The sequence below is a fragment of the Balaenoptera borealis genome (assembly GCF_965194805.1).
Source record: "Balaenoptera borealis genome assembly, chromosome: 17".
NCBI lineage: Eukaryota > Metazoa > Chordata > Mammalia > Artiodactyla > Balaenopteridae > Balaenoptera > Balaenoptera borealis.
The window spans coordinates 7,052,509-7,070,952 of NC_138876.1; the positions used below are offsets into that span (position 1 = coordinate 7,052,509).

At 49.7% G+C, this 18,444-nt stretch overlaps 1 protein-coding gene across 6 annotated transcripts in view; it reads left to right on the plus strand.

Annotated features, from left to right (window-relative positions):
• The window catches only part of ZFAT (zinc finger and AT-hook domain containing), a 404,316-nt gene that overhangs the window by 79,941 nt on the left and 305,931 nt on the right, over positions 1-18,444 (plus strand). For all 6 annotated transcript variants that reach the window (XR_014236662.1, XM_082364604.1, XM_082364603.1 and 3 more), the window contains 5 exons: positions 687-2,116; positions 2,927-3,159; positions 12,391-12,478; positions 14,478-14,627; positions 16,324-16,497. Coding sequence is in view for 5 of the 6 variants with exons in the window: in XM_082364604.1 (XP_082220730.1) it covers positions 687-2,116; positions 2,927-3,159; positions 12,391-12,478; positions 14,478-14,627; positions 16,324-16,497 (2,075 nt within the window). In the remaining variant the exon portion in view is untranslated. The remainder of the gene's footprint in view (positions 1-686; positions 2,117-2,926; positions 3,160-12,390; positions 12,479-14,477; positions 14,628-16,323; positions 16,498-18,444) is intronic.

Here is an 18,444-nt window from a genome sequence, read left to right on the forward strand (position 1 = left end):
CCTTTTCCTGGGGAGAAGTGAGGACGTGGAGAAAGGCCAGGGGTCTTTCACGAAAGAGTGGCCCTCACATGGAAACTCGCAGCAGAGAGAAAGAGTGTTACCCTGACAGTTGATGGAATGAATAGGCGAGTCTGGATGATCAAAACTATAGAACAAACTCAAGCAGGTCGTATCTAGTTTCACGGAGCAGACTGAGTTCATTCCATTAAGACTGGTCCTGTTAGAATAGCTCGGAATTCGTCCGGGTCAGCTTTGGAGCACCGCTGGCTACTGTGTGCCTAGCAAATGACACATCCCTCTGCCTTCTCTTGCCTCCCTCTTGCTCATTCTGCATCCCTCAACTCAGGCATCTCCTCTTCCCAGCTACCTTCATCCACGTTAGAGGGCTCCTTCTCTTTTACCTGCACGTGCACCTGCCACCACTTGCACACTGTCCTGCAGCCGTGTGCAGACCTGTCTCCTCTCTCCCAGCGCCAGGGGAGCAGGGACCCGCGCTTCCTTCTCCGCGTGCGCCTGGTCCGCTCCGGGTCTTCCCGTCCTGTTTGTTGATGAATGAATGCATGCATCCTTCCTCAGCCCCTTGTAGCTCACGTTTAAGCGTTTGGTGTTTGGCAGCTGGAAGGAAGTCGGGGTCATCAGGAAGGTGCAGGATCTCCACCGGTAATGGCGCTGTCTTCTGTTCCTAGGCTCGGGCCCACCCAGCTCAAGATCTTCACCTGTGAGTACTGCAACAAGGTCTTCAAGTTCAAGCACTCGCTGCAGGCCCACCTGCGGATCCACACCAACGAGAAGCCGTACAAGTGCTCCCAGTGCAGCTACGCCAGCGCCATCAAGGCCAACCTCAACGTGCACCTGCGCAAGCACACGGGCGAGAAGTTCGCCTGCGACTGCTGTTCCTTCACCTGCCTGAGCAAGGGCCACCTCAAGGTGCACGTGGAGCGGGTACACAAGAAGATCAAGCAGCACTGCCGCTTCTGCAAGAAGAAGTACTCCGACGTGAAGAACCTCATCAAGCACATCCGCGACGCACACGACCCGCAGGACCACAAGGTCCAGGAGGCCCTGGACGAGCTCTGCCTGATGACGAGGGAGGGCAAGCGGCAGCTGCTCTACGACTGCCACATCTGCGAGCGCAAGTTCAAGAACGAGCTGGACCGCGACCGCCACATGCTGGTCCACGGCGACAAGTGGCCCTTCGCCTGCGAGCTCTGCGGCCATGGGGCCACCAAGTACCAGGCGCTGGAGCTGCACGTCAGGAAGCACCCGTTCGTGTACGTCTGCGCCCTCTGCCTCAAGAAGTTCGTCAGCTCCATCCGCCTGCGCGCCCACATCAAGGAGGCGCACGGGGCCGCCCAGGAGACCCTGGTCTTCACCAGCTCCATCAACCAGAGCTTCTGCCTCCTGGGGCCCGGCGGGGACATCCAGCAGGAGGCCCTGGGCGGGCAGCTGCAGCTGGCGGAAGAGGAGTTTGTGTTCCAGGGGGTGAACGCACCCAAGGAGGCGGCCGGCGCTGGGGACGCTCGTCCCGAGGAGGGGTCCGAGGTGCCCGCCGCGCCCGTGCGCTCGGCCGCCGCCCAGGCCGACAGCGCCGCCCCAGCACCCTGCGAGCCGGCGGCCTCCGCGGTGTCCTCGGACCTTCGTCCGCGCGCGGCGGTTTCCGATGAGCTCCTGTTGAAGAGCGACCCCTCCTCTGCCGAGGCTCTGGCTGCCCCGGAGAAGACCTTGCACACCCAGCAGGGAGGCCCCACGCCAGCTCAGGGCCAGGACGCCGCACCACTGCTGTCCAAGGCCAGAGGCGCCGCAGCAAAGCCGGAAGCCCAGGGCGCCGAGAGCCCCCCGGCTGAAGGGCAGCACGTGGCTGCCCTCCCATCCGACGGCCCAGATGCCGGCAGGGGTCTCAGGGCAAACCCAGCCGAGGCCTCAGACCCTCCTCCGGGAGCTGGTGGGAGGGACGCGGCCCTGTGCCGGCCTGACTCTCGCACGCCCGCCCCCGAGCACCGCGCGGGCATCACTGCGTTCATGAAGATCCTGGACAGTTTACAGAAGAGGCGCATGAATACCGGCCTGTGCGAGAGGATCCGGAAGGTGTACGGCGACCTGGAGTGCGAATACTGTGGTAAGGGGGGCGCCGGGGCGCGCGGCTGGGGGCTCTCTTCCCAGCAGCCCCTCCCGTCCCCGCCTGGCTGTGGGTCACCTGGTGTTTGAGTTGAGCTCGTGTCTCTTTGCACAGAACGCCTTCTAAGTGAGCTAGCCGTCATTCGTAGATAGTGATGTGCACCGTGGTGCGTGCAGTTTAGCACGTGGAGCCTGTGAAGGCAGCCAGGATGGCGGGACAGCTAACCGTGCTGGCTCCGTCAGGCGTGCAGGCGGACGCTTAGCCCACGACCTCTGCCAGAACTGTAGCCAAGAAGCACCTTTCTTCTGGCACGTGACAAGTTTAAAGTCGAGGTTTAAGCTGTGGCCATGTCCTAGATGAGCAGAGAGAGATCACAGAAGTGGCTGCAGCTCTTGGTAGGGAGACCCCGAATGCAACCCTCCCTGCTCGCCGTGAAAGCGTGGCCTCTGGGTCTCGTGGCGAGCTGGCAGGACAGCAGGTAGATGGCCCAGGTGTCAGCAGAGTTTAGAGCCTCGTTGATTTCACGCGTGTGCATAAAGGTAGTTGGCACCGTAATTGGTCCTCGATAAACGTTCGTTTCCTCCTCTCCCAGCTGTGACATCATGCAGAAGTAGTAGCACCCTTAATGTTTGCCACCTGCCACCTTTGAAAAGTCATGTCCAGCCAGAGATGTGGTGCAAAGTGTGAAGGGTGACCCGGACAAGCACGAGAGGGAGAGAAATATAGTAGTTAAAAAATAATACTAATTAAAAGAAATCAACTTCAGGATAAAAGAAACTTCCTTGTTCTCATGTGAAAATATTTTTTTAGGCAAACTTTTTTGGTACCAAGTGCATTTTGACATGCATGTCCGCACCCACACCCGGGAACATCTGTATTATTGCTCCCAGTGTCATTATTCTTCCATCACCAAAAACTGCCTTAAACGCCATGTAATTCAGAAACACAGTAACATCTTGCTGAAGTGTCCCACTGACGGCTGTGACTACTCGACTCCAGATAAATATAAGCTGCAGGCACATCTTAAAGTTCACACAGAGCTGGTAAGTAGCACGCCCGAGCGGCAGCCCCGTCTCCCCTGGGTGCTCCCTGCTTCCTCACAGTGATGCATACGGAGGTGCCCCTGCTCCCTGTGAGCCCAGCGTGTGGGCGTCTACCCCGGAAAACGGAGAGGTCCTTCTCACGAAACAGGCCCTTCACTTTACAAAGGCCTCCATCCCAGGGTTCCTGTCACAGGGACAGTCTCACATATGTTGGAAAAAAGATTACATTGAATAAATTTGCTTTTCTATGCAGATTTTTAAGCATCGGAGAAAGTCTACAGAAGAAAGATCTACAGAATAGGAATAAAGCAAGGGTTTCTTAAATGACGTTTAAAAGAACCCTTAATAACAGGGATGATAATAAGACTAGCCGCCACTAAAAGCTGTTGAGAGAGTGAGTTAGATGATGCCTGTCAAGTGCTAAGTACGGTGTTCGGGTCATAGTGAGAGCACAGTAAACGCTGATGATCACTGTTGTCGTATTACTCTGCTATTTCTTGGAAAGTCTATGGAAGAATGTCTGTAAAGCACTTTAAAAAAAAGTGATATGTTAATTCAAGGTGCTGTTAATATTCACGGTGGCAAAATGTGTTTAATTCTCTGTTGGGTGTTGAACATGTAACACAATGAGTGAATGTTTATCTTAGCAAATGCTACTCTCACTTGAGAGGCTGACACCCGAGAGTGGTTTGAGACTCTCCAAGTTATAAAGGAGGCGCACCTGGCCCCAGGTGTGGTTCTGCTTTAACTGCATTCCTTTCTAGGCCACAGACTGCGCACAATGAGGCTTCAGAAACTTGATGTGCTACCTCCGTTTTCTGGCCTAAAAATCACTAACACTCCAGCAGTTTGTCACCAAGGGTGAAGTCAGGGTGTTTTGGGTTTCATGGGTAGGTAAGAGCATGCGCTTTGGGGTTGGATACCTGGATTCAGGTATTGTCTCCAGTATCTGCACAGGCTGTGTGATGCTGGACAAGTCACTTGTCCTTTCTGAGACTTGGTAGCCTTCTGTATAAAATATATATTAAAAAGTATATCAGCTTTGTACACACAAACACACACATGTATATATACACACACATGCATAGACACATCCACACATGCAGTCTACACATGTGTACACACGTGTACCGCACACACCCCTGAACACATAATGCACATGTACGCACGTGTATGTCTTTGTGTATGTGTATGGGTCTCCTGGGTTATTGGGAGGTTAAAATGGAGTGGTCTAGGTAAAGAACCTGGCTCAGAGCTTGTACAGGTGACAGCGTGGCAGCTGCTGTATGTCACTTGGTACCTCTTAGTTCCTGTTCTCCCCTCTCTCTCTCTCTCTCTGTCTGTGCGTGTGGGGCATGAAAGGTGCGCTATTCCTGTTTACTCACAGGCAGCACACGCATTTACCTGGGGCGTCGAATGGCTACGCGCTCTCCCGGAGGCAGGCGGACTGCATTGCCAGTGTGGGAAGAGAGCATTCTTTATGAAAACAGGTTCCAGTATTTTGAGTTTAGACCACATTTGTCTTTAGAGCCTGTCAGTTATGTCTGTGATGAAGCCACAGGCACCAAGGGGATGGTGACACGGTGGAAAGACCTCCCATTGTCTGTCATCGCTTATTTCCCCTCCCTGAGTCCTAGGCAACGACCCGTCTACTTTCTGTCTCCATGGATTTGCCCATTGTGGACACTTCATGTAAAAGGAGACATAAGATATATATATACGCAATAATGGTGTACATACCGCACCCCACTTTCTCAGGGTGCTGGTGAGGGTCCAAGGAGGGAGCACAAACGAGCTTTGTGATGTGAAGGTGCCTAAGGATGCTGGTCAAGCGTGGGGAGGCGTCTCTCCGGCGGGGAGCCCAGTGCCGTTCTGACCTGGGTCCAGTCCCCACGTGCGTGTGGGCCTTGGTTTCCTTGCCTGTGACCCAGAGAGATGGGGCCAGGGGCGCTGAAAGTCTGGTTGGGCTCTCACATTCCATCCAACACTTACCTCTTTGCAACACAGATTCCCATGTGGTGGAAAAACTAAGGAAATTTAAAGTAGAATCCATCCCCCACTATCCCTCCGAAAATGAGCCTATAGTCATGTCCATTCCGGTTGCACTAGGACTTCGGGATAATTTGGCCGAGTGCCCGTTTCTGTGACTCTCAATAACTGTTTCTTAGCTAAAGATACACCTAATGACTGGAAGGTGTGTGTACATTTAATGTAGCTTCTTCCCACCATCTCCTCCCTCCCATTAGTAGCCAGATGGCATGACTTGGAGTCAAGGATGTGTTGGCATCAAGGAAACGTGGGGACCTGGTCAAAGGAGTTAGTCAATGACTTTCTGGAGCAAACCCATTTTATTTACAGCACTGTGCAAACTTTGTGAAAGGGAGACTTGAGAAAACATGGTTTCTGTACAATAAAAGGGAGCCTTTGGGTTCTAGCATGTTAGAGTTAAGACCCCATATCCACCTCTGTGATCTTGGGCAAATTGCTTAGTTTCCCTAAGCCTCAGTTTTCTCATCTGTAAAATGGAGATATGGTACTCTTTCCGACCTCTCAGGATTGTGAGGATTAAACTAGAAAATAAGTATAGAACACCCAGGTCAGTGTTTTTTCAGCCCCCAGGTCATGATCCATTATAGGGTTGTGAAATTAGTGGATTACAACCAGATTATCTTAAAAATGAAATGGAATAGAATGAAATAGAAATGATCAGCACTATTTACCCATGACAAGGTAATAGGTATTGTTTTCTGAGACCTTTCGTCCTGTGTTTCAGTGTGTTTATATGCCACTGTGTGTGCAAGTATGTTCTGGGTGGTGATGTCAAATGGGTGACCTCCTGTGTAGGTCCCATTAAATAACGTTGTAAGTCATTGACCCCGATGATGTAAGTTATGACATCCTGAATCAGAATTACTTGGGGGTGCACGTTATGAATGAGATTCCTGGCTCAGAGCTCCACCATAATTTGGGGGGGGCGGACCTGGGAACCTGTTATTTAAATAAGTTCGCCCTGATACAGACATATGATGTAGCAGGAAGTCGAGCTTATGGTGGATGTTCAGGATACGTCAGTCTGTCCGCTTTGTCTCTGGCTTGTGTTACTTCTCAGAAGATCTTCAGGCACCCGACGCTCAGGGCACTGTAGCAGTTACAAGTCCGCACTTGGGAAGAGCGGGCACATTTTGGTCTTGCGTTCAGACTCCACCATCTGCAAGTGGTGTGGCGTCACCGCCTAACCTCTCTGACCCCTCGTCTGTGAAGTGGGGTGGCAGTCCGGGGTTCCGGGGTTGCTGTGGGAAGTTAGTGAGATAACGATCGTGGGGGACCCAGCACAGGTCCAGGCGTGACGGGGAGACCAGTCTACACCAGCTCCTCCGTTTTAGTAGCGTAGCAGGAGGCGGGAGGAGGAATAGTAACAGTGGTGGCAGTGCTTCCATCCAGGGTGTGGTGGCCTTTCAACAAATGTTTAAAATTAATGCCTGTCTTCGAGAAGTGTGTAGACTGTATTTGGCTATAAATGTAAATGTATTTATGAAATCTTACGTGTCCTTGCTGGAAGTAAACTAAAATAATATATTGCCGACACAGAGAAGTAGATGGAGCGACCTCCAGTATCTTTTTGGAAATAAATGGGTCTGTCTGTAGTTTTTTTTTTAAGTAGAGGAAAATGTTATTGAACTAAAGCGACTGGACAAAAGGTTTTTCCTTTCTAAGAGCTGCAAGAGTATGGTCTTTGCTTACGTGGTCGCAGACTGTCTGTTTCTGTGCTGCCCTGTTTGAGCATCTATCCGCAGTGCTGGGGACCTCAGGCAAGCGGAGTTTCCTGGGTCTAAAACAGCTGCCTGTTAGCAAGCCCGAGGGCCGGAAGTGAGGGGCACGGCCTGGCAAAGCAGAGCCGCGCTCAGTGGAGGAAGAGCCTGGAGTCGAAATCCCATATGCAGCGCGTTTCTGGCTGTTTTCTAACTTGTTAAATTAGCCACAATGTGTGTGTCAGTTTTCCTGTCTTTGTCACACTTTCTCTGTGTCCCACGATGATTAGTGACCTCTGTGTGCTGGCAGTGCTCACCAGCTTATGAACCCCTTGAGGGCAGGGCCAGAGTCTCCCACCTTTGTCCCCAGTGCTATGTCCAGCACAGCACAGGGGCCCCGGAAGGTTTGAGGAATAAATGAGTGAGTCCATAGAGGTCAGCAGATGCTGGAACCGTGGCCTTTTTATTCCTGAGAAATTGTTCAGAGTGGAATCTCCCACCTTATTTTTTTAACCTGATGTCAGATACTTTATAGGTGTACTTATGTGATCGTTAGTACACTTGGTGGCAGGGTGGAGGCAGATTTGATATTTTCCACCCACTGCTGGTTTCAGACTTGAGAATCGCCCTGTGGCTTTGGGGGCTGAGGAACCTGCCACAGAGGCATAGGCCAAGGCGGGGTTCACCCAGAGCTGCGAGCCGGGCTCGGAGCTTCAGCCCCGGAGCTCCTCCCGCCCCGCCTCCGCCCCACACCCCATGGCCACTGCCTCCTGCTGCCACCTGCCTTCTTTCAAAGAGTCCTGTGTGGCTTTGAAGGCCATTTCCATCAGAGCAAACAAACTGCGGGGGCTGGGCTCTTTTACCTCCATTACGGCGCAGGGCTGTCTCTCCTCCTCTGCCGAGAACTCTTTTCACCACTGTGCTTTTTAAGTTTGCTGTGTCAGTTTGGGTTTTCATCTCCAGTCGGGAACTGAGGTTTCTGAGAAAGAAATAAATGAGTCCTTAGCGTACACCCTTCTCCAACACCCTTTCCCACTGCCTGCATCCTTCCCACAGTCTTCAAAGGCATCAAGAAATGAGGGACCCTGATAAGCTCTAAGATAAATTGCTTTCAGACTATCAGAGATTAAAAGAAAAAAAATCAAATAGCAAGGGCTCAGGAGAGATCAGTGTAAACTCCTTCAAAGCCCTTCTGAATGCCTCCATCAGCTCTGATGAGGAGGACACTGGGGCAGCCAGGGGTGGCGACAGGCCTCCTCCAGGATGTGTGCTGCCCGGGACGTCTTTCAAAAGGCCGTGAGAGCACCAGTTCCTGTGTGCAGGTGCCGGGAGTGATGGGGTGACCTGGAAGGTCAAGGGCATAGGAGCTCACTGATGGGAGTACATTGACAAGCCTGGGCCCTGTGATGTAGCCTGGGTGGCAGTCGGTGGCATCGGCCACTGCAAAACTGGGCAGAAAGTACAGAGATTTCCCCGTGTACCCGCTGTCGCCACACGTGCACGGCCTCCTGCACTCTTGACATCCCATACCTTAGCGCTACCTTTGTTACAGTTGATGAACCTACGTTGACACGTGAGTAACACCCAGAGCCCATAGTTTACATTGGGGTCCACTCTTGGTGCTGCACATTTTTGGGATTTGGACAAATGTGTAATGCTGCATATCCCTCATTATAGTATATCCTACAGCGTAGTTTCACTGCCCTGAAAATCCCCCTTGCTCCGCCCGTTCGCCCCTCTCTCCCCACTACTCCCTGGCTGCCACGGGTCCCTTTACTGTCACCATCATTTTGCTGTTTTCAGAATGTCTTATAGTTGGAATCATATAATATGTAGCCTTTTCAGATTGGCTTTTTTTCTCTTAGTAATATGCATTTAAGTTTCTTTCACATCTTTTCTTCTTAGCACTGAATAACAGTCCATTGTTTGGTTGTACCACAATTTGTCCATTCATATACTGAAGGACATCTTGGTTGCTTCTAAGTTTTGGCGGTTATGAATAAAGCTGCTTCATCCCTGTGTAGGTTTTTGTGTGGACATAAGTTTTCAGTTCATTAGGATAGATACCAAGGAGTGCAATTGTTGGATCATATAGTAAGAGTATTTCAGTTTTGAGAGAAAGTGCCAAACTGTCTTCCAAAATGGCTATACCATTTTGCATCCCCACCAGCAAAGAATGAGAGTTTCCATTGCTTCACATCTGACCGGCACTTGGTGTTGTCAGTGTTCTAGATTTGGATCATTCTGTAGGTATGTAATGCTACCTTGTTGTTTTGAGTTGCATTTCTCTGATGACATATGATGTGGAACATCTTTTCATATGCTTACTTGTCATTTGTATATCCTCTTTGGTAGGGTGTCTGTTCAGGTCTTTGGCCTATTTCATCAGATGTAACTTTTGAAAATATTTTCTCTCAGTCTGTGGCTTGTTTTTTCATTCTCTTGACAGTGTCTTTCAGGGAGCAGAAATTTTTAATTTTAATGGAGTCCAGTTTATCAATTCTTTTCTTTTTCAAGGATAACGCCTTTGGTGTTATATCTAAAAAATCATTACCATACTCCAGGTCATCCAGGTTTTCTCCTATGTGTTCTAGGAGTTTTATAGTTTTGTATTTTGCATTTAGATCTGTGATCCATTATGAGTTAATATTTGTAGAAGGGTGTAAGATTTTGGTCTAGGTTCATTTTTTTTTTCTTTTGCATGTGCCTGTCCAGTTTCAGCATCATTTGTTGAGATAACTATCTTTTTTTTTTTTTAATACATTTATTTATTTATTCATTTATTTTTGGCTGCGTTGGGTCTTCGTTGCTGTGCGCGGGCTTTCTCTAGTTGCGGCGAGCGGGGGCTACTCTTCGTTGCGGTGCGCTGGCTTCTCATTGCAGTGGCTTCTCTTGTTGCAGAGCACGGGCTCTAGGCGTGCAGGCTCAGTAGTTGTGGTACACGGGCTTAGTTGCTCTGTGGCATGTGGGATCTTCCCGGACCAGGACTCAAACCCGTGTCCCCTGCATTGGCAGGTGGATTCTTAACCACTGTGCCACCAGGGAAGCCTGAGATAACTATCTTTGATCCATTGTGTAGCATTTGCTCGTGTGTCAAAGATCAGTTGACTGTATTTAAGAGAGTCTATTTCTGGACTCTGTTCTGTTCCATTTGATCTCTTTGTCTGTTATTTCACCAATATCACATACTCTTCATCACTGTAGCTTTATAGTAAGTCTAGAAGTTGAGTAATGTCAGTCCTCCAACTTTGTTCTTCTCCTCCAGTACTCTGTGTTGGCTTCTGGGTCTTTTGCCTCTCCATATAAACTTTATAATCAGTTTGTCAGTACCCACAAAATAACTTGCTGAGATTTTGATTGAGATTGCATTGAATCCGTAGATCAAATTGGGGAGAACTGACATCTGACAACAATGAGTCTTCCTATCCTTGAACGTGGAATAGCTCTCTGTTTATTTAGTTCTTTGATTCCTTTTATCAGTTTTGAAGTTTTCCTCATATAGATCTTGTACATATTTTGTTCGATTTATACCTAAGCATTGAATTTTGTGTGTGCTAATGTAAATAGTATTGTGTTTTTAATTTCAAATTCCGCTTGTTCATTTCTAGTATATAGGAAAGCAATTGACTTTTGTATATTAACCTTGTATCCTGTAACTTGCCATAATCGCTTGTTAGTTCCAGGAGTGTTTTTGTCTGTTCTTTGAGAATTTCTACATAGGTGATTATGTCATCTGCAAACAAAGACAATTTTAATTTCTTCTTTCTCAATCTCTATATCTTTTATTTCCTTTTCTTGTCTTATTGAATTAGCTAAGACTTCAGCTATGATGTTAAAACGGAGTGCTGGGAGGGGACATCCTTGCTTTGTTTCTAATCTTAGTGGGAAAGTCTCTGGTTTCTCACCATTAAGTATAATGTTAGTTATAGGTTGTTTGTAGATATTTTTTATCAAGTTGAGGAAGTTCCCCTCTATTCCTGCTTTACTGAGATTGCTTATCATGAATAGGTATTGGATTTTGCCAAATTATTTTTCTGCCTCTATTGATATTATCATGTGATTTTTATTTCTTAGCTTGTTGATGTGATGGATTACATTAATTGATTTTAGAATGTTGAATCAACCTTGTACCTGGGATAAATCCCACTTGGTTGTGGTGTATAGTTCTTTTTAAACATTTTGGGTTTTATGTGCTAATATTTTGTTGAGAATATTTGCATCTATGTTCTTGAGAGATACTGGCTTGTAATTTTCTTCTCTTGGGGTGGGTTTGGGTACTTTCTTTCTCCCATGAAGACATGGCGTTCTCCCTCTTGCAGGTCTCTGTCTACATTTCCTCCTTTTTTAAAATTTTTTATTTTTTAACATCTTTATTGGAGTATAATTGCTTTACAATGGTGTGTTAGTTTCTGCTTTATAACAGAGTGAATCAGCTATACATATACATATATCCCCATATCTCCTCCCTCTTGCGTCTCCCTCCCATCCTCCCTATCCCACCCCTCTAGGTGGTCACAAAGCACCGAGCTGATCTCCCTGTGCTATGTGGCTGCTTCCCACTAGCTAGCTATTTTACATTTGGTAGTGTATGTATGTCCACGCCACTCAAGGGCACTAGTCATATTGGATTAGGGCCTGCAAACTCATCTTAACTAATTACATCTGTAATGACCATATTTCCAAATAAGGTCATATTCTGAGGTACTGGGGGTTAGGACTTCAGCACATGAATCTGTGGGGGCAGAATTTAAACCATAACACCCACCCTCTGAAGAACTGTCATGTGAAATGGCATTAAAGTGAGCTCTGAGAGGAAAGGCAGATGAGCAATGGCGTGATCCTTCACAGAAGCTTCTTCCTAATTGAAAACGTAGCACTGCAGGCAGGTGGGTTGATGAGCCAGCAGCAGCACAGAGTGAACTCCTTACCTGCAGCCTGGGTGGGACGTGGCCTTGGAGTGGTCGGAGCCTGGGGTGGGCATCCGTACCCTCGGGTTCCGACGCTGCCTCTTTCTCGCAGACCTGGGGCTCTTTGCCCTTGGTCTTGGTTTCTTAATCTGTAACAGCATAATAATGCCTGTCCTTCAAGAGTGGTCACGAGTCTCAATAAAATAGCTTGTATGAACCCTTCACACACACCATGCCTTGAGCACTGGAGGGCAGAATACGTGTCAGGCTGTGGAGCAGCCCTGGTCTGCACGGTAGACCTCGAGGCCAAGCCCCGCCCTCCCCTGGCCTGGCCACCTCCACAGGACCGTTGTCTCTAAGGCCCGTCCCTCCCTCCTGAAATGGAGGTGAGGCCATTGCCCCACTGCCCTCGAGTTCCCCGGGCTGTGCGGGGCCAGCTGCGGACTGCATGCCAGGCGCTGGGAAAGGCGTGCTGTGCACCTAGCTGTGACGGTGATGGTGGTGGTGGTGGTGTTTTCCCACAGAGCCTGAGTTTAAACGAGACAGTCCATTGATTATGCTCTCTTTCTGTTAAGGACAAAAGGAGTTATTCTTGTCCTGTGTGTGAAAAGTCTTTTTCAGAAGATCGATTGATAAAGTCACATATCAAGACCAACCATCCCGGTAAGGTTATGCATCTTAGAGTGGGAGATTGATTTTAAAATGCTTATGTTTATTTTAAGACACAGCATTATATATCAACTGTATTAAATGGAAATATAAGAGGGAATAAAGATATGAGTAACTTCAAGGGCAAGAATTATCTTTTTTTTAAAGCTCAGGAGTTTATATAATTATGTGCTTCATTTTATCCTTTTATCTGGTCTTCAGATACGTCTGCCCCAGTCTCATGATTCCCACCCCCCTCCTTTTCTAAAGAATTTTTATTAGAGTATAGTTGATTTACAATGTTCTGTTAGTTTCAGATGTACAGCAAAGTGAGTCATTTATACATATACATATATCCATTCTTTTTTTTTTTTAGATTATTTTCCCATATAGGCCATTACAGAGTATTGAGTAGAGTTCCCCGTGCTCCCCTCCCCTTTTAATAGTAACTGTGACTGCCTTTAGACGGGTCACTTACCCAGTGCAGACCCGACACAGATTCTACTTCCTTGGCCCCCTTTGTAGGTTCCTGAACCAAGTGATGGTTTACTAGGAGTGTAGGCTCCCTCCCAGGCCGAGGAACCCAGTGAGCTGGAGTGACCGTCACCTTCGCTGTCCTCAACCCCCAAACTCCCTGGGCATCACGTGCCTTGTCACTTTTGTTCTCACCGCCTGGGACCCTGCTCCTTGGTTCTGCCCAGTCAATTCCTGTGTTTTCTCGACGTCCTCCCTCAGAGCCACCTTGGGGAGCCTTTGGTGGCCCCCCCGCCCTCCATGCGGCCCGTCACGGTGCACTCACCCCTGTACTCTAGGCACTGGTATTCTCCCGCTGCCCAAGAACCTTGAGGCAGGGCCACCATCCTTAGCGGCTTGTCCCCAGACCCCCGGTGCCACATCGCTCGGGGCCCGTGAGTGCAGATGTGTGCTGTGTGTGCATAAATGGGGAACAGAGCAGCTAGGTCCGTGTCCCTTTTCTCTTTCTCTTACCTTGTGTCTGCTTCTCCTATTGGGGAACTGACCCACTGATTAAAGATGCTATTGGAGAAAATTGAAGAAATAACAGAAGTGCGCTAACCCTGTTTCTTCTGGGATCGGGGAGCCTTGTGGCCTTCCTCCACGTGGGGACACGTGGGTTATGTGATTCTCTGACCGCCCAGTTCTGTCCTCCCCATGTTAACCCACGTCCTGTGTAACCTGTGTCCAGTGTGGGCCAGGGATACCCATTTAACCCCTTCAACTTTTGCTTATTATTTTAAGTTTTTTATTATGTAAAATTTCAAATGTGTACAAAATACACAGAATAATAGAAAGAAAACCCAGGTACCCATAACTCGGCTTCCACAGTTGTCTACGTTTGGTCAAGCTGCTGGCAGGAGCTGACCCCCACATTTTTCCCTCAAATATTCTACAGTATATCCCAACATGATGTGATTTCCCCATAAAAAAGCTTCAGCCTGCATCTCCAGCTAACAAGGACTTTTTAAAAACAGAACTAACACATCACCATTAAAACAGTATTAAAAGTAGTTTCTTATTATCAGTTAGTATTAGTCCATTTAAAGTTTCCTCAGTTGACACAGACTTTCCTTTTTACAGTTGGTTTATTTGAATCGAGTTGTTATGTCACCTAAGTTTCTTGTGTTCTGCAGAAACTTAGGCGACGTAAGCCCCAGCCCTGCTTTTTTCCCCATGACGTGGATTTGTTGGGGAAACTGGGTCTCTTTTCCTGAGTGGTTTCACATTCTGCCTTTGTCCTGCTGTGGCCTCGTGATACTGTTTCTCCATCCCTCACATTTTGTGTTAACAGAAATTTAGATCTGAGCCTCGCTTAGATTCTGGTTTGACTTTTTAGGCCGAAGTCCTATCACCTGACGCCACGAGGCACATCTTAACTCGCCGCGTCAGAGCTGCTGGGCTTGACCGGAGGTTCAGGTTCTGTCAGGAGGCTCATTTGCATCTAACTTGAGCCAAGCTTCTCTGGCTGCTTCTGGTTATCACCGTGCTTTTCTTCTAGAGGTTTCCATGAGCACCATTTCCGAGGTTCTCGGGAGGAGGGTGCAGCTGAAAGGGCTCATCGGAAAGAGAGCCATGAAATGCCCGTATTGTGATTTCTATTTCATGAAGAATGGCTCAGACCTTCAGCGTCATATTTGGGCTCATGAAGGTGAGTATTCCTCCGTCAAAATGGAGCCCCTTTGTGATTTTGTGCTTCCTTTGGGAATTCTTTAGGAGGAAGCTATACCTCCACATCCCCTGTGGTTAGAATTTCTTTAGTGTGCTGAGAAGTGTGTCCGTCAGCCAGATTTAAAGCATTACTCAGTTGCAGTTGCGGTGAGCAGCGGTGTGCATTCTTTGCAGCTGTGGTTGGAGCCGTAGTTAAGCAAATCACCACAACTCCTGGGCGGAAAGCAAGCTTCAGGAGAGCAGCAATCGCGCTGGCCTGGTCACGGTGGTAACTCTGGTGGCCACCCCCGGGACGTTGGTGGTGGTAGGCAGCGGGGGAGTTGCTGGTGTCTCGGGTGAAGGAAGGCCAGGAGGACGGCAGAGTCCTCTGATTCCGGCGGCGGGGGAAGCCCAGGGTGGAGACGAAGCCGGGCGAGGAGGAAGGTAGGCCGTGCCTTGGGGTGCCCGCCTGAGAAGGGAGGTGTGGGCCGCACTCTGGGACGCTGGGCAGTTGGAGGTCAGGGTGCTGTTAGGGACGGCGGGGCTGTGCCTCTCCGTCGGAAGAGGACGCCACTCTCCTGGTGCTGAGGCTCGGAGCCTGGGGCCAGGGGAGCCCTTCCTGTGAGTCAGGAGCCTGCGGTGCTGCTGGCAGGCAGACAGGACGGCTCCACGGGGGGAAGGAATGAGTATTTTCTGCGGTACGGGATCAAGCGAACGGTTCAGTAAAGAGAACAGTAGCTGATGGAGTAGGAACCTGGACGCGGCAGAAGGAGCTGGACGGAAGCCGGGGCCGGGAGCCGCTGTTTCGTTGACCAGCACGCACGCGCCTCCGCCCTGTGCCGCCGGGCGCACCCTGCAGCCTCGTTAAAGCCTGGGCCTCCTCGACTGCAAGGCCGCAGGTGGTACAGACGAGGGGTGGCGGTGCTGGGCGCACTGAAACGTGCCCGTCATACCCCGTGTTCAGGTGCAGACACAGCCCCCCTCCCCCGTCAGCGCGTCACACCAGGTGGCAAGGGCTCTTTGCTGGTCCATTCCCTCCGGGCAGTGAAGGCCGGGCCAGGGCTTCTCGCCTTGAAATCAACCCGCGGTGTTTACCACAAAGTAGGTCCTCGGTAGATGTCTGTGGAACGAAGGAGGAGTAGCCAGATGGTAAGACGCCCTGCAGTCGAGCCGCTAGCCCAGCAGCGGCGACCAGCGTTGTAAAGCTCTGCTTACTTTATGAACTAAAATATGCTCTCGCGTGTGGTCCTGCGTGCCCGATCCTGGGGACTTTGGCCAAGGCCCTTGGTTAATTTTTGTCGCTTTAACTCAACTCAGGTGAATGAACGTCTGCTGCTCCAAATGCTCGAGTCTGTGCCCTCAGAGGTTCCAGACTGTGGGGAGAGGGGGTGTAAGCTACTCACCGTAAAGAGCTGTGGGCAGTGCAGCAGTAGCGACAGGCGGGATTTGGGCGCACTGATGGGGAGGCGGAATTCTACCGCAGGCCCAGGAGGAAAGGGCATCCTAGTTGGAAGGCATAGCACGGGTAGGAGCACGGCCTGGGGAAGCGTGCGGCGTGTTTAGGGACCAGCAGGTGCACTGCTTTATTCAAAATGGACAAGGAGATGTGCGTGTCGATATGTGTACATGTATGTTCCTTCCGATACACACACGTATACATGAATACATGTGTATATCTATTTTTTCTCCTCCGGTAGGTGTGAAGCCCTTCAAATGTTCTTTGTGTGAGTATGCAACTCGTAGCAAGAGTAACCTCAAGGCTCATATGAATCGTCATAGCACTGAGAAGACCCACCTATGTGACATGTGTGGCAAGAAATTCAAATCAAAAGGGACACTGAAAAGCCACAAGCTCCTTCACACTGCTGACGGTGAGTGAGTGACCCCACAGGGAGTTTTTCCCCCTAAAAGTGTGGTTGGAATCTTACATCCCGAGTCCAGCGGAAACCGTGGCTGCACCTCGAGCAGGAAGGAGCCTCTGCCTTTGGAGTTTCCGTTGTGAAGGAGAGCAGGGTGAGCTCGCCTGCTTCCTCACTGCCCTGTGCTCGGCGCTGGAGCCGTGCTGACCCCGCCAGAGCTTGCTGAACACTCGCTGTGTGTGTGTGTGTGCGTGTGTGTGTGTGTGCGTGTGTGCACTTGTTGGGGGTGGATGTGGAGGGGGCGCTCCTTCAGGGAATAAGGCATCCTCAGGAGGCCTTGATCTGCAAGTTTCAGTCCTGTTCAGCCCTCCGTCCCCACCCGAGCCTGACCGTCTTGCGGGGTGGCCGCGACCACACCTGACTTGACGCTTCAAGGCGATGCCCTTTATCATCCAAGCTACCTCAGGGTTTCTGTTTTCAGTCCAAAATGAGACTCAGTCTAAAATACAAACGGCATTTGGGCAGGTTTGACCTTGATAAAGTACACCTGAGTGGATTTCGGGTTTCATTCATTCACTAAGAACCACTGACCCAGTTCTTCCTGTGTGCTGCCCTCTGCCTGGGGTACAGGGTCAATAAGGAACAGTTCCTGCCTTCAAGAAGTTTCTAGTCTAGCGGGAGGAAGAGGAGCTTGTGGGCCATGGGGAAGGCGGGCGCTGGGATGCGAGGAGCTGGGAGCTCTGGGGAGGAAGGTGTGCGTCCCAGTGACCTGGAAAGTCACCCTGAGAGGGGCCCCATAGAGAAAGAAAGGCTGAATCACAAAATTATTTTAGCAAGACAGGCAGCCAGACCATAAAAGACCTATAACATTTAAAATTTTCCTTTAGAACCCCAATTCTATGAGGGTCTTGTCAATATTACATGTAATGAGATTAATAAACTATACCAATAAATTGTTATTTTAGCACAATGGTATACAAAAATTGGAGTCCACTATAAAAACTAAAGTGATTTCAACAGAGATTTTTGATTTCAGAGCGTAGAGGATGATCCAGCCGTTAGGTTCTACCTTTATTTTAAGATCGTTCCAGGGGATCTCGTCCTGTGTGCCGTCAGGGAGCTCGAGGGGCTCGGCCGAATGCTCGGCCTGGGACGCGTCAGAATGGAGGATCAGGGCTTGCCTCAGGCTGAACCAAAGCCAGGGCCCTGCTATTCAGACTTAAGCAGTGTGCTGTAACTTAAAAAATCCATAGTCAAAGTAATTAAAGATACAGTGACAGTAGAGCAGTCATATCCTGAGCAATGAAAGCATTAAGTCCTGTAATTATTCGTGGATTCTTACACCTCTGCCAGCAATAAGCCTCACTGCTATTTCTTGACATGGTCGCACAGTATTCACTGAAATCCCTAAAGATACAGTGCCAGTTATGAGAAGCAGCCGTCCCCAGAGCCAGGGAGGTGTGGCGTGTCCACTGGGCTGCGAGGGCTGGGAAGGGCACTGTGGCCTCGTGCCCGGCTCCGAGGTCTGGGCTCGGTGCCGAAAGGCTTTGAGAGGATGGGGCACGCGTCTGATCAGGGATCGTGGACGGGCCGTCCTGGGTCGTGCAAGGATGGGGTTGGTGTGAGTAGTGGTGTCACAGCAGGCATGCCAGGGACACTCAGCCTGTCCCGCCTGTCACTTCACTTGCTTCCCTGAGCTCTTCAGCAGGATGGGGAATTCAGATGGACAGATATGTGTGTGGAGTCAAAGCAGTAACACGACCTTCCCAAAAGGCTTTATGAAATATTTTCTTAACAAAGCAGGAAGTGTGCATGGTTACTCTTCATTTTCTTTCCTGACCTTCTTGGGAGGATGAGGTATTTGTAAAGTCATGTCTTATTTTCAAACACTCGCCGGTCTGGGAAGAAGGGCATCAGTCCTCGCGTGTGACCCCCAGGAAGACAGTGGGACAGGGGCAT